The 14,924-nt window shown below is 43.3% G+C and overlaps 1 protein-coding gene across 1 annotated transcript; it reads right to left on the reverse strand.

The window, feature by feature from the left end:
* Positions 1–6,513: 6,513 nt before the first annotated feature.
* On the reverse strand, positions 6,514–14,233 carry epcam (epithelial cell adhesion molecule). Its single transcript, NM_001293033.1, is given in 9 exon segments — positions 6,514–7,235; positions 7,323–7,370; positions 7,986–8,201; positions 8,863–8,964; positions 9,616–9,676; positions 9,768–9,830; positions 10,813–11,065; positions 11,853–11,963; positions 13,855–14,233. Coding segments are annotated over 9 exon segments (954 nt in total). The 5' UTR covers positions 13,925–14,233; the 3' UTR covers positions 6,514–7,205.
* Positions 14,234–14,924: the final 691 nt, after the last annotated feature.

Genomic DNA, 14,924 nt, shown 5'->3' on the forward strand with positions numbered 1-14,924 from the left:
GGGAGAAGTCGGCCTGGGGCGGGGCGTGTGTGCTTCGTGGGCGGGGTCAGAGGGCGGGGCTGTGTTCTTGATGGGCGGGGCCAGGGGCGGGGCTGTGTTCTTGATGGGCGGGGGCGGGGCTGTGTTCTTGGTGGGCGGGGCCAGGGGGCGGGGCTGTGTGTTTTTGATGGGCGGGGTCAGGGGGCGGGGCTGTGTGTTTTTGATGGGCGGGGCTTGTGTGTGTGGCTGTGTATCTATGTGTATGTGGATATGTATGTGTGTCTTGATATGGACATGTATGTGTATGTATGTGTGTCTGTATATGCACGTGTGTGTGTCTGTATATGCATGTGTGTGTATGTATGTGTGTCTGTATATGCATGTGTGTATGTATGTATGTGTGTCATATGCACGTGTGTGTGTGTGTATGTGTGTCATATGCACGCGTGTGTGTGTATGTATGTGTGTCTGTATATGCATGTGTGTGTGTGTGTATGTATGTGTGTCTGTATATGCATGTGTGTATGTATGTATGTGTCATATGCACGTGTGTGTGTATGTATGTGTGTCATATACACGTGTGTGTGTGTATGTATGTGTGTCTGTATATGCACGTGTGTGTGTATGTATGTGTGTCTGTATATGCACGTGTGTGTGTATGTATGTGTGTCTGTATATGCACGTGTGTGTGTGTGTGTATATTTTACCGCCCGAGTACACAGCCAACCCCACTTTACAGTGGATTACAAGGCGGCGCTATATCAAATGCAAGGATTATTACACAGCATTATTTATTGTTATGTATGTTTGTCTGTGTATGAAGGTGTGTGTCTGTCTGTATTTGTACATGTACACACGAACATGCACGCACACACGCAGTTGTACATACACGTCACATGGGGTGACCTGCGGACGCAGGCCGCCGAAACCCTCATACGTGCATTTACTGCAACCAGGCCTGACTATGCAAACTCCCTGCTCGTCGGCCTCCCCAACTCCTCCCTCCACAGACTGCAGATCATCCAGAACTCTGCAACCCATGTCCTCTCCCGCACCGGGCTCCGTGACCCCATCACCCCCCATCCTCACCCGACTCCACTGGCTTCCCATCACACAGAGGATACAGTTCAAGATAATAATAATAATAATAATCCTTGCATTTGATATAGCGCTTTTCACGTCGGGAGGACTTCCCAAAGCGCTTCACAGAACACACTGTAAAGTGAATTGACTGTATATTTGTGGGCGAACGCGGCAGCCAATTGCGCACAGCAATGTCCCACAAACAGTTGTGGATTGAAAATGATCAATTTATCATTGTTTTTGGTTTTGGAGGGATTATTATTAGGCTCTGTGTGGAGTAAGGAAACTTGCCCAAGGTTTCGCCCTCTGCCAGGAATTGAACTCAGGTCTCTCACTTGCAAAGCGAGTGCTGTAACCACTGAGCTATAGGACTCCACTTTGAAGATCCTCCTCACCTTCAAAGCCCTCCACGGTTTTTCTCCCTCCACCTCCTCGACCTTCTACCCCCCTGCCATCCTGCCCACTCCCTTTGCTCAGTCGGCTCCAGCCTGCTTCACGTCCCCCACATCGCCCGCCCCACCATTGGTGGGGTGGCCTTCTGCCACTGTGCCCCCACCCTCTGGAACTTCATCCCGCAGTCCTTCCTCCTCGCCCCCTCCCTTGTCTTCCTCAAGACCCATCTCACGACCCACCTATTCGACCGTGCTTTCGTTCACCCTGCTTCCCCCACTGGCCTCCAACCTCCCCAATCCCGAACCCCAGCTTAGGTCCGAAACTCTGACTGTCCAGAACCTCGGGACGTCCTCCCAACATGAAAGGCGCTATACAAATGTAATTTTGTTGTTGTTGTTTGTCTTGTGGGGATTGGCACATGAAGCTCAATACAAATAAATGCAAAGCACTGAATATAGGAAGTATAATTAGAAGGCACATGGAAGGGACGACATTTGCAGAGGGGGAAGCTGAAAGAGACATAGGAGTGTTAGTTAACTCATCGCTTACCATGTCAAAAGAGCCAGAAGCAGCAATCAACAAAACAAAATGCAGGGCTATAGAGTATTGGCGAATCAGTTGAGTTCAGATCTCAGAAGTCAACTCAAGCTCTGCAGTGCTCGGGTTAAACAGATGTTATCACCACACCATAAGGGGTTGCTTGGCCGTAGAGAAATTGCAAAAGAGAGCAAGGAGGAAAATCCTCAGGCTCAGAGGAATGAGCTTCGAGCATTGATTGGACAGGATAGGGCTCTTCGGTCTTGAGAGGAAGTGTCTCAAGGGTCTTTTTAGAGATATATAATATAAATGGGGATTGAGAAACTAAACTCAGAACAATACTTTCACCCGCATGAGACTGCTGATGGTATAGGTTTAGGTTCGCAAAGGGCAATTTCAGGACACATTTAGTTACCCGGAGGTACAGGAAGTATTTATTTATCTAGAGAGTAATTAACAAATGGAATAGGTTACCACGAGGGGTGTTTGAGGCCAGCAATGCATGATAATGCATTGTTTCAATAAGAAACTAGAAAAATTCCTGAGCTTAAAAGTTTTCAGCAGCAAAAGGTAAGATACACGTGTTGAAGGAATATTTTTGGGACAATTGGGGAGACTGAATGGATCAAAGGTCTACTCCCTGAAACTGTTATTGTATTATTGTATTGCTTTGTTAGATCATGTTCAAAAGTACGCAGAATGCAATGTCGGTCGGTCAACATAGTATGGTAATGGCCGAGCGTTACAAAATGATCTGCCAACCATCCCAACATCGACAGCACAACAGGAGTTCACTGGAGCTGGTCATCTGACTAACCATCCTTCAGATTAGTTGCCTATTTACATTGTGAATGTTTTCTGGGAACCTTCTGTGTAACATGGCTGCTGTTTTTCCCTTCATAAAAGCAGTGATTAATTCCCCCTTCCTATGCAAAACTTATGGTGGGAGCAAAGGAACAGCCAGCAGTTGAACGAATCACTCTGTGTAACGTGGTTGTCAACCAGAATAGAACTAATCCCTCTGTTTTGTCTGTCAATGAGGGGCGGACAGAAAAGCATTTTATAATGCAAGCATCGAATGCAAACATAACAATGGATTAAATTTATAATACAACGGACATTTTGATGTACAGTACAAGGGGCCATAAAATAAAACTTTCTTTCTTTACAGCTTTGGGAATCACGGGGTAATTCAAATGTTCCAAATCGGAGCAAACCAGCTGGGGATGTTGTGTCCTTCTTCACTGAATTTCACTTAAGGTTCAGTGAGGAGACAAGAGAGTTATTTGTGGACACTGCACTCAAACGCACATCAATCATTAATCTTGCTTTAGTTGCAGTGAGAAAGCTGTTGGAAAATAAACAGGAATCCTGTTCAACCTGCTTAGCCAAGATCGCCTTCAAAACTGTACTGCTGAGTCCTGTAGCATATTGGTTAGAGCGCTCGCCTTTCAAGCGAGAGGACCCGGGTTCGATTCCTGGGCAGGGTGAAACCTTAGGCAAGTTTACTTACGCCCCATGCCTCTGTTTGCCTAGTAAGTAGAAACCCGGTTTTAGTCGACTGGCGGATAGCTTTCCGAGAGTAATAATCGCTTCAAAAATAATAATTTGGTCACTCAATCCACGACTGCTTGTGGGACACTGCTGTGTGCAATTGGCTGCTGCGTTTCGCCCACAAAATATACAGTCAAAGTACTTTGAGACGTCTCGAAGACGTGATGAGGCGCTGTATCAAATGCAAGGATTATTATTATAATTTTCCCGGAGTGAGGCTTGTGACCTTGTAAAACAGAATTCTAACTCTAGTTTTTCACTGGAAGGTGGGATTTAACAGAGGTCTTCAAAATTCTGGAAGATATTGAGAGGATAAATAATCAAAGATTATTCATGCCGGTCGATAATCAAAAACTACAGGGTATCAGCTCAGGATTGTCACCAGAAGAATTAAGGAGGGAAGGTTAGAAGAAACCGTTTTATGTTGGAGAGTTATTAGAAAACATTAGTAGTTTTTGAGTCTAAAATCTAAGGAATAATTAAAACGGAATTGGAATAAGTATCTGAAGAGATTCAATAGAAAAGAGTTCAAGGAAGGAGCGAGGAATAGAGCTTAGAATAGCTGTCACCAGCATAAACACGATGGCTCAAATGGCTGCCCCCTCTAGTGTAAACGTCTTTGATGTTATGTTGAAATGTTGTGAGTGCGTCACCGAAAAGTGAGTATCGGCAATGGTGGTTAACCTCCCACAGAGTTACCGCAACCATTGCTATAAAACCGAATGAACATGAAAGGATGCTGTGCTGAGATATCTGGAAAGTGGGATCAATGTGTCTAAAAAAGTGGGGGGTTTTTGGGAGGTGGGGACTAGCAACACACAGACTCAACGGCCTGAATGACCCCCTTCCTATGCAAAACTTATCTCGTATTTCTAGGTTTCGGGTGAGTTAGTCAGCAACCGTGACTCAGCACGGCTAGAAAAACCTCCCTAATGTTAATCCATTGCCATTGCTCCAGTTCAGTAACTCCTGCGAATCAGTAACGTTAACGCCGTCTACGCCCCACGTGCTTTGAAGGAATTTTTTTTATAGGGTTTTTTTTAAAAAAATAAGATGTTAAACATGAACCACTATGATTAAGTGAACCTCTTAACGGCTCAGATTACAAATCACACAGACTGTGTGGGTCGACTTCCTCTTTATTCCAGGCCTCTTTCTGGTATTAAACTGAATTAAAAAAGTTAGTTTGATTTCTCACCTGGCAGACAGAATGCCTCTGGATCCATGTTCGACCCCTGATAGGCCAGGCTAGACATCCACTTCCAACCCTCTTCCAATGCCACTCCTTAGACTAATAAATCGGCTTCAGTACTATTTGATCTGAGGTGGGGGGAGGTGGGGAGAATAAAGGGTAGCTATAGTGACACCAATTTTGAATTTTATTAAAAATATATTAAAAAATAATTAATAATTTGGTCACTCAATCCACTACTGTTTGTGGGACACTGCTGCACACACTTTGGTACCTTGCTTTGCCCGCAAAATATGCCATCAATTCACTTTACGGTATATTCTGTGAAGCGCTTTGAGATGTCTCTTACCCCTCCCCTCCCTCCTGATCCCAACCACCAGCTCAGATGCAGATCCCTAACCGACCTGAAAGCCGCTATACAAATGTAATTCGTTATTGTGATAAGGCACTATAGCAAAGGCGAGGATTTATTATTACGATTTTGCAGCAATGTGAACTGAAGGTCTCGAATGAAAGATTCCTTTAGAGACAGCATAGCATTCCCATCACTATGTTGCCTCTTCATCAAACGTGAATGAGTAGGTAGAAGACACGGTGCAGAGTCACGGGCTAAAATAACTAGTCTTTCTGAATTGATCAAAAAAAAACAACTACCATCTTTCCGGCTGGAATTTGCCGTTGTAGAAAGATATCAAGAGTTTCCTATTTAAATTTAGTGGAGGAGTTCGGGCACGTTCGCTCACAAAAGCGTGTGCTGTTTGTTGCTTCATTCCAGTTACTTTCAGATGCATGTTGTAACCTGCGCAAGATTGAAATCATAGCAGGGAAACACAGTTCCATTATCTATTGCTCTTGGTTTGCATTCCACGCTGGCTACAAAGCAGAGGGTTTAACCCATTTTTCTTCTTCTTCGCTCTCAGCCAAGGCATTGACCGAGGCCAGATGGGGAAAACGACTCACTACCAATGCTGCTGCGCTGCGGAAAGGTGGTAGGAAACACCTGACATTGGTCAGGCTTCACAGTGAAGAGGGGGCAGAGTGTTCATGGTGTGCTTCTCACAGAATGTGGAAGTAGAAATGCCATCAATCATTCCTACTAGACATCACTGCACTGTTCTGTTTTTTCTTCCCCCAAATGACTTCCATACACAAGCTGTAGTTAGCTGCACGGTAGCAGTGCGTTGGAATAAAGTCAATCCTGTCACTAGCCTCACTGGTCAGTTCCTACTGGTGATTGATACCAGTGAACTAGTGAAGACAGCCTTGCTAATCGGCAACAACAAATTAGATTTGTATAGCGCCCTTCACGCTGGGAGGATGTCCCAAGGCGCTGGACCTGAGCAGTGGGTAGGACCTGGAAGGGTAGCTCATGCTACAGACTTAACTATGACAATGTGGATACTAACACTAGAGTGTCCATTGCTATAGATAAGTCTTAAAACAGGGGAAATATAAAAAGGTATAGGAAAAGACAAGCAACTGAGACTAAGAGAGCCAACAGATGCAACAAACCACATAGACTGCTTCTGTGCTGGAAGTATCTATAGCTCTAAAAGGCACAACATCAAAAGAAACATTTGTATTACTCTGTTGTACAATTTTTCTTTTGATGTTGTACCTTTTAGAGCGAGAGAAACTTCCAGCACAGGAGCAGTCTATGTTGTACCTGTGTTATACCTTTTAAGGAAGAGCTTATACCTCAAATAAGCGCTTCCAACATTTGAGGGAATTGGGGGAAGAAGGAATGGGGAGAAGCAGAACACAATAGTATTTTTAGAATCTTTATTAATATTAAAAATGCAAGTTTACCATTTCACACAATAGTTAACATGAAGGAAGATGATGGTAACTGGTTCAGTACATTTTGTTGGGAGAAAACTTTTGGATAATTCAGCAAAATAAAAGCTAGCAACAGGAACAATTCCAACTTAATGACCGAGAGAATGCATTCTCTACAGTTAATGCAGCACAATCCAGTACTGATAAAAATGATCAATAGAAAGGGAAGTGATGTTCAACGTTAAATCCAGTGCTTTCCGAAAAGGTTGCAGAACCCAGTTTTAAAACAAAATAATCCTGAAATAAGGAATATAAAGGGAGCTTGGGTGGGTGCTAAGATACAAAACACATCTATTCCTTAATTCCAATACAAAGGCAGAAATAAAACTATTCAAAAACATGTTAAAAACAATCATACAGTCTTTCTGAGTTGTTTTGCATTAAGAGAAAAGCCTCAAAATACAATTTCAAGAGCACGCCTAAAATGCTAATTAAAATGGTTAACCAGAATTAAGGAGCTGCATAGCAGCCTCATTAATAATCTAAAAAAACAGGCAATTGACCAGTCTGTTCAGTGTCTTTTTGAGTTCTTCAAAGGTTTCCATCTTCAGCGGAGGACAGTGAATTGATGGGAGGTTTGAAAAAAAATAACTTGTAGCATTCTACCTTTTGGATTTATGTGGTCAGCTCACTTCTGCATTTCATCCAACTCTCTTCCCTGTTGTAGAAGAATGGGAATGTTTAATTTGGGTATTGAAAATTTAAGAAGAACGCTGAACTAGTCTGGAAGATTAATCAAACTCACCTCCGCCTTTTGGTACATATGAGACTTCATTTTCTTCCTGGAAAGAACCTAGATAGAGGGAGAGAGAGAGAGAGAGAAAAAATGATACCCTGTCAAAACACAGAATTCCACAATGTTGAACACTGATCATACTTGATTCAAGTTAAACTAGAGTCAGGACATTAAGTGAATTGGAGATTCTCACTTGTACCTTTGCAGGCAGGAAAAAAGTAAAATGCACAATGCAGGGGTTTAATTAAACTTTCTTGTAAATTGTACCATTTAATGTGTTTAGGCTCCGAACATGTCCCTTCATTTGCTGTTGTAGGATGACCCATAAAGCTTGTAACTGCTCTACAAAGGGTCAGTCTATGAACAACTTCATCCCATTATTCATAAAAGGTTTATTTTCACTATGTGAAAAAAGTAGGGTCGAATTTAAAAAAAGCAATATCTTCCTGAAGTGATTACAACTAAATAACAAGAACCCAAACTGCACAGTGCAATAGCTGCAAGTATTCAGGGTAGATGATCAAAATTACTTCAGCTCCAGTTTTTTTTTTGAAAATAAAACACACAACACACAATTTCTTAACGTCTCAAAAATTGTTGATATCCAATCGATTTATCAGATCTTTCCTAGTACAGGATTAAGTCAGCAGAATTGCTTCCAAACCTACTTACCAGCACAACAAGGCCAGCAATAATAGCCAGAACCACCACCACGATAACAGCGATAACTCCAGGTGTTAGTTGCTTCATGCTGAACTCTGGGCCCCTCTCGTCCACATAGTAAACCAAGGCCTTTGTGAAAGTAACCTTCACCCCATCGACGTCAATCCCATCGGCTTTGATAGATCTGCTACCCGCAGGGGTTGTGTAAAAGGAGGAATCCTTGATCTAACAGACAAAAGGGGAGTTTGTTGGTGTTGAGGTTGTAGTCAGTCTATAATCGCACAAGAAACCTCTCTGCACAAAGTCCTGGCTACAGTATGGACACGTTCAAAAGGTGGAAGGAAGTCAAACCATTTGGAACTTTACCTACAAACATGCAACAAATGGGGATCTCAAACTCTCCTAAAGAAATGCCTCGCTAAGTCACTAATGCCGCCTGCTATTTTAGATAGAGGTGTGGGCAGGCAAATGACTTTCCCTGCTCTAAGCGAAGACCAAGTGTCGTTCAATACCACTGTGTTAAAATATAACACGGTCTCATCCGTTCTCTTGATAGTTTTGACAGATTTGTAGCTAACCAGTTTTTTTTATGTTTAAAAAAAAGTGTATCATAACACAATGGATAAAAGGATTCTTTCTTCCTCCCCCTCCACCTCCCCCCCACAAAAAAGCTTAAAATTTTGTCCCATTGCAAGTTAGCCGATCTCAAGTGGTGTCGTACAATAATTAATCTCAGCAACCCTGGACTATGAAGGGAGAAGCATACACCCAAGGATTTAGCCATAGCTCTCTCTCTCCCACCCAACCCTCTATTCTTAACATAGACTAAACGAATCAAACGTGTTGAGCAGGCAAGACGACAAAAATCAAAGACACTAAAACTTACGTCCTTCTCCAGGTAATAGGCTGAAGTAGCGAGATCGGATGGTGTTTGGACAGTTATGTTCTGTTTAAGATCCAGAATGATTGTATTATCGTCCTTAAAATACTGAAAAAGAACAGGAGAATAGTGAAGCTTGGATTCAGGTTTGTTTCCACTCGAAATGTCCACGCTGCTCTCTAAAAGAGCCATCGAAATCATCTCTGAATACAGTACACTTTATAAAAACCGATGAACTTTGAGATATTGATATAAAATACTATTTGTTTTTTTAAAAAAAAGAAAAACCTCAAGGTCAGCATTGTCCTTATTCAATTAAGTTGAAGCAATGCGAGCGACCGAGGGCTTGACAGATACAGATCCAAACTTGTCTTGTGAGTAGGGGATTGGAGAAACAATCTCAAATGCTAAACACTTGCATGTTTTCTCATAGTTTGCTCCCACACACCATTTGTCTTATAACTGAACCAGCTTTTGGAACAGCAGCGCGCATTTATATAGTACCTTTCAAACAGGTAAGCGTCTGCAGGATTAACAGCAGTCAGTTTGACACTGCGGGTGGGGGAAGAAAACCAAAGGCACAGTCAAGGAGGACAGTCTTCAGGCATGATTTGAAGACTGGCAAAGAGGAGGCAAGACGGAGGGAGTCCTCCATCTTTGGGGCAGAGCGGCTAAAACCAATGGTGGAGCGGAGGGGACAAGAGACGTGCAGAGGAATTGCATTAACAGGCCTGTACCACGACATGCTTTTGAACCTACCTCCACTTTCTCAATGTAGCCCTTGGCCACCTGATACTCCTCAACAACCTTCGTGATTTTTCTGTTGAAAGAAAGTCATCGTCAATTAATAAACCTTTGGCAACATCAACATGTGTGCAGCAGCAAGATATGCAATGGTGAGGCTTACTTACTCAATCAATTTGTTTTCATCAATCGAATCAACAGGCTTGTGTCTGAGTTCAATTCGAAACCAGCTGCATTTTTAAAAAAAAAAGTATTGGAATTAGAAAAAAGTTGCTGAAAAAGCATGAAAAACATAAAATCTTCATTCGTTCGAAGAAAACCAGTGGCCTGTGGAATTTTTCTGTGAATCTTAGAACAACAAAATAACAATAAAGTGACATTTGTGAAGCGCTTTCTACGTCGGGAGGATGTCCCAAGGCACCAACAACTTCCAACAACACTCGAAACAAACTGTTAAACACGTTGGCAGTTCTCCCAACTGTCAGATTGGAACACGCACAATGGTACAATGGCTCAGTTACTTGTGGAAATTGATCTCAGAACTACACCTTCCCTGTCCTCCCTTTCCCCAGTACCCCCACACTAAAGCTGGTCTTTTGAATTGTTGCACAGAACGAGATTATTTATTCAAATTAAGTTTCCAGCAACTGAACTTGCAGACTCTGGTCTTTTCTCCACATCCCGTTCTAATAACCCAAAAGCAAATTGACCATTTGAGAAAATGTATAATCTGTTGGAAGATTTAAGCAATGTCCCCAAAGTAGTCTGTTCCATGGTTAGGATTGCGACAAAAGTACGAAATAAACCGTGAAGCCCTTATGGGCAGATTTTCACCAGCTTTAGACAAACACTAATGCCATTTATTTCACTTTGATACCTAGCGAGCCTCGACTAGAAAAACTGTCGACCTCCAGGGTCATAAATTTGCAATAGACACAACTTTCGGTGCAGTTGCAGGAACTCATCACCGCCTGAGTGTTGCAGAAAACAATATCCACGGCAACCTTATGACCCAATTTGAAGCGGGGAAAAATGTCTTTTTTTTAAAAAAAACTTTAAAATCGAGCCCCTTAATGAAACTGAGGAAGTTGGAATAAACGAACACCAATTCTACCATCGAAACTTGAACCTGGTGAACCCACTGACAGGACATCAAATATGACCCGGATATTGTGATCAGCTTTCATGCAAAACAGATCTGAATGTACTTACAATGTTTTTACAAGCTCGTCGCATTTTTTATCCGTGTCGCCTTTGTCTGTCCTTCGAACACCTGCACTGTTCACGCACCAGCAAACATCCGTTCCGTTGCACTGTTTGGCATGGAAGTCTCCTACATCGTTACACTCGGGGTCATAGATGCCATCGGTATCCAACAAAGCATCTTCCGAGGGCTTTCTGCGAGTCCCCACTCCGTTCACAATTCGGTACATTTCAGCCTTCATCATCCAGCATTTGCGAGTCACTGAATGGGATTAAGAGTTCCAGATATTAGGCACGATTCTCCTCCCACTTCTGGCTAGTAGACAAGAATGGCGACAGTCTGCACGGCAGCCATTTCATGCGCACCACAAGACCTCTCTTTGAGTAGTTATTTGCCTAATTATCAGGTGTTGACCTGCAACTATTCACATGGAACCACACTGGTCTCCCAACAGATAGGAATCCAGACTCTCGGCTCTTTAAAATGCCTTTAAGGCCTCGCCCCACCCAAATTCTGCAAACCCAGTAAACTGGCTGCTTCTTTTACTCAGCAAGCACTGGCGTGTGCCATTTCCGTAGGGTTGAACTCATGCTGAGGAGTAGCACCCAACATTGGTAGGCAAGCTTTCACCCATTTTCTCCCCCGCTTTCTGGAACTCCATTCTAGAGTACTTCTGGCTGGACCCTTTCTTAAAATTATGACCAAGTTCCTACGATTCCTAGCCACCAAGGCTTTCAGTCATCTTCCTTCCTCCCCCCACCACCCCCCACTCCCCAACCGGTCAAGCTTCCAATCAGTTTTGATAAGCAAAAAAGTCATCTCCCCAATGGTTAAAGCCACTACTGTATAGAAATCTATACAAATGTAGTACATTGGTGTTTGCAATCACAGGGAAGCCTAATTCAGTCTTCAAACAGTGTGCACTTCCACGATACTGGCTTTACACGATACCGCAGCAACCAGAAACAATTCAAAAGGAAGTCCTATTCCCACAGCAATAAGGGGATTGTAAAATCCCAAGATAAGTTAGTAAATGGTCTGGACTTACTTATGGAGCAGTTCACTGGAATAGCTTCTGATTTGGATATCTTCAAGGTGCATTGACAAGGGGTTCCAGAGCACCTGGCATATCTGTTGGTCGTGCATGGCGCACAAGCCTCTGTAATTAAGAAAAAAAAACATACAATTAAACCACTTTTTTCTAAAACAAAGTCACAACTCTATTCCTCATAGCTCAACATAGGGACTATTAAAGCTTCAGCCTGCAAGGCGGAGGACATGACCCCTTGAGTGCTCTGAAGCTATCCTGCACGAAGGGCACCATATAAATGCTTGTTGTTGCATTATATGGTCCCAGGCTGGCCAGCCGTCCTGAGAGTGCCTTAGTTTACATCAACAACAGCTTGCATTTACATAGAGCCCTATATACAGGTACTACAGACCTGCCTGATACCAGGTGCTACTCCTCAGCATGAGTTCAACCCTAAGGAAATGCCAATTAACTTTGCTAACCGCCCCCCCCCCCCCACCACCAAGATACAATAGTCATCTCACAGCCACCAATTCTAATCCAGAAGCTTTTGCTCTAAAGCCCAGGAAGGGAAGTGCAACTCGACTGAATTGGCCGCATATATATACACACACACACACACACACACACACGTTAACACAAAAAAATTATGCTCCGGTCAAAGAGGCGGGAATATAAAAAAAATGCTAAAAATAAGTCACCCTTTCCACGGTTTAAAATTTTTAACGAAACGCCAGACATTCCATTTGGCACAGTCACTCCACCCAAAAAAAAAAGTTACACCGTATTTAATTTTTCTGGAAATAACAACCAAGTTCGAAATTCGAGTACAACAAGCTGAAAAATAACTCTTGAATAAAAAAAAATGAGCCGGGAGACAAGAGAGGTGAACTTCGTCACGGTCAAAGAGGAGGATTTTCAGGCACGACCTGAAAGATGGGGAAAGAAAGGGCAAGGCGGAGGGATAGATGGAAGGGTGTTCCGTAGTTTCGGGGCGTAGTGGGCTGATAACATGGCCGCCGATGGTGGAACGACCAGTCAAGCGGAGGCAGCGGGTTGTGGGGTGAGCGGGTCGGATGAGGTAGGGAGGTGCCAGGTGCACGAAGGGATTTGAAAAGGAGCGCGAGGGTTCTGGAAATCGATGGGTTCAGCTAGCGGAGCCCGGCTAGTACTGGTGCAACCCATTTCGCAATCAGAATCCTTTGCCTCACCGCATCGTCGAGACATTTCGAAGCACGTCACAGAATTATAGCGTCAAGCGGATCGACTGCGTGTCCGGGGGCGAAACACAACAGCCAACCAACCGCACGCAGCTCAACAGCAAACCGAATAACTTTTCGAGAGGCGGTGAACACACCGGCTAAAAGGAGAAGCCTGGAAATGTAGAGGGCAGCTGCAAGGGGAGTATTTGGCTCCCATTTGAACATGGTTCTGAATCAGACTACATCACTCCCCCAAAGGCATTTTACCTACTCTTTGACCACCCCTAGAGGGCAGGTCAGGCATCCTCCCCCCACCCTCACCCAGTCAGTCCATACACCCAAACACCACCCTTTGCTTTGAGCTGAACTTCTTTGTAACAGACCCTTTAAACTTTCTTTTGCACAGTGGAAAGAAAAACACACAGAAAGCTGAATTTCCCAGCAATGGGCTGTGTTTTCCCCCCCCCACCCCACACCCCCCCACCTCCACCTGTGCCTCAAGGTTCAATAGAAATAAAGTCGAATAGAATCTCAAAAAAAAAATTTATGCCAAAATAAAACCAAGGGGACAATTAAACATTGACAAGAGTTATTGACCCACCAGCAAAAAAGCTTTTTTTTCCCCTCTCTCTCTCTCTTGGGAGGTGAGAAAGGACATATTTACTGCATTAAGCAAAACATTTCTGGGCACAGTGATAATAATAAAAAAAAGAAAGGGCTGTTGTGAAAAGAGATTGAAGAGAGACAGAATGAGGACACAAGAGGTTGTTGAGGAAGAGCCACACCTTTGAGAACAAAAGCAATGGATCCACACTTACCATCAGTCTGAGCCACCACCACTCCAACCAGGACCACAGCCAACAGGACACATACTACAGGTATCTCCATCCAAGAGAGTAGGTGGGGAGAAAAAGTCCAACAACAGCAAAAAAAAATGATATTCCTTCTTTGCAGAATCAAAAGCCAAGACAGGACAAGGAAAGATTAACCCAGAGCCAAGTCCTTCCACTTGCTGTTCCCAATCTAGAAGGAGCAATGAGATCTCTTAACTTTTTAGAAGAGAAGAGAAAAAAAAAAGGATCCCAAATTCACTTTGGGTTTTTTTTGAGACTTGGTTGATATATTATGCAATAAACTCTCCAAACAACACAGGATCTGGTAATGCCTTGTTAAATCCTTCCTCTCCAGTGAGCTTCTGGAGCACAGTTCCTGTTGTGCAGGTATTTATAAGGTGAGTGACTTGACGTCAGCTCATTACCTGAGCAGAAACTGGTGATTTCAATGTCTCTCTCACTCAAGTCATCGTTGCTTTCCAAACCATATTTGTCTCTTCCTGTACTCTTAGAGGAACAAAAAAAGGTGTGATCTCACCTATCTCTCTCTCTCTCTTTCTGTTCAGATCCTACTTAACACTGTTAAGTTGTTTGGATTCCCCCCCCCCCACCACCAAAAAAAGTTCACCTGAAATTAATAGAAAATAGTAGGAAAAAAATGCTCCTGGTGTTTTCCTGGGTGGTTGAGTTTTTGTTTATTTCTAACCCAGATTCCACTGAAACTGGAGTTGTGGGAGGGAGGGAGGGAGGGGGTTAAAAGGAAGTTAAGAGGGATTAAGGGGTTGGATTGGGAAAGATTTAAAGTGTGTCTCAGTTGTGAAATTCACAAATGTTCCTCCTTTATGTTCTACCAAAACCTGATTAAACTGATGGTGGCAGGGCACCGTTTAAGCGCTCTGAGGCGCTATCCTTATAAAAGATGCTGTATGAATGCAAGTTGTTTTTTTCCAAACAGAAAACGCTTCAGACTAAAGCCGAAGAGGTTTGAGGCATTGTACACTCCTGTGTTTGATCAGAAAGGTTATTTCTGAGGTCTTTTTCTGATGTCAAAGGCA

This window comes from Callorhinchus milii, unplaced genomic scaffold (assembly GCF_018977255.1).
Source record: "Callorhinchus milii isolate IMCB2004 unplaced genomic scaffold, IMCB_Cmil_1.0 Scaffold3, whole genome shotgun sequence".
NCBI classification, from domain to species: domain Eukaryota; kingdom Metazoa; phylum Chordata; class Chondrichthyes; order Chimaeriformes; family Callorhinchidae; genus Callorhinchus; species Callorhinchus milii.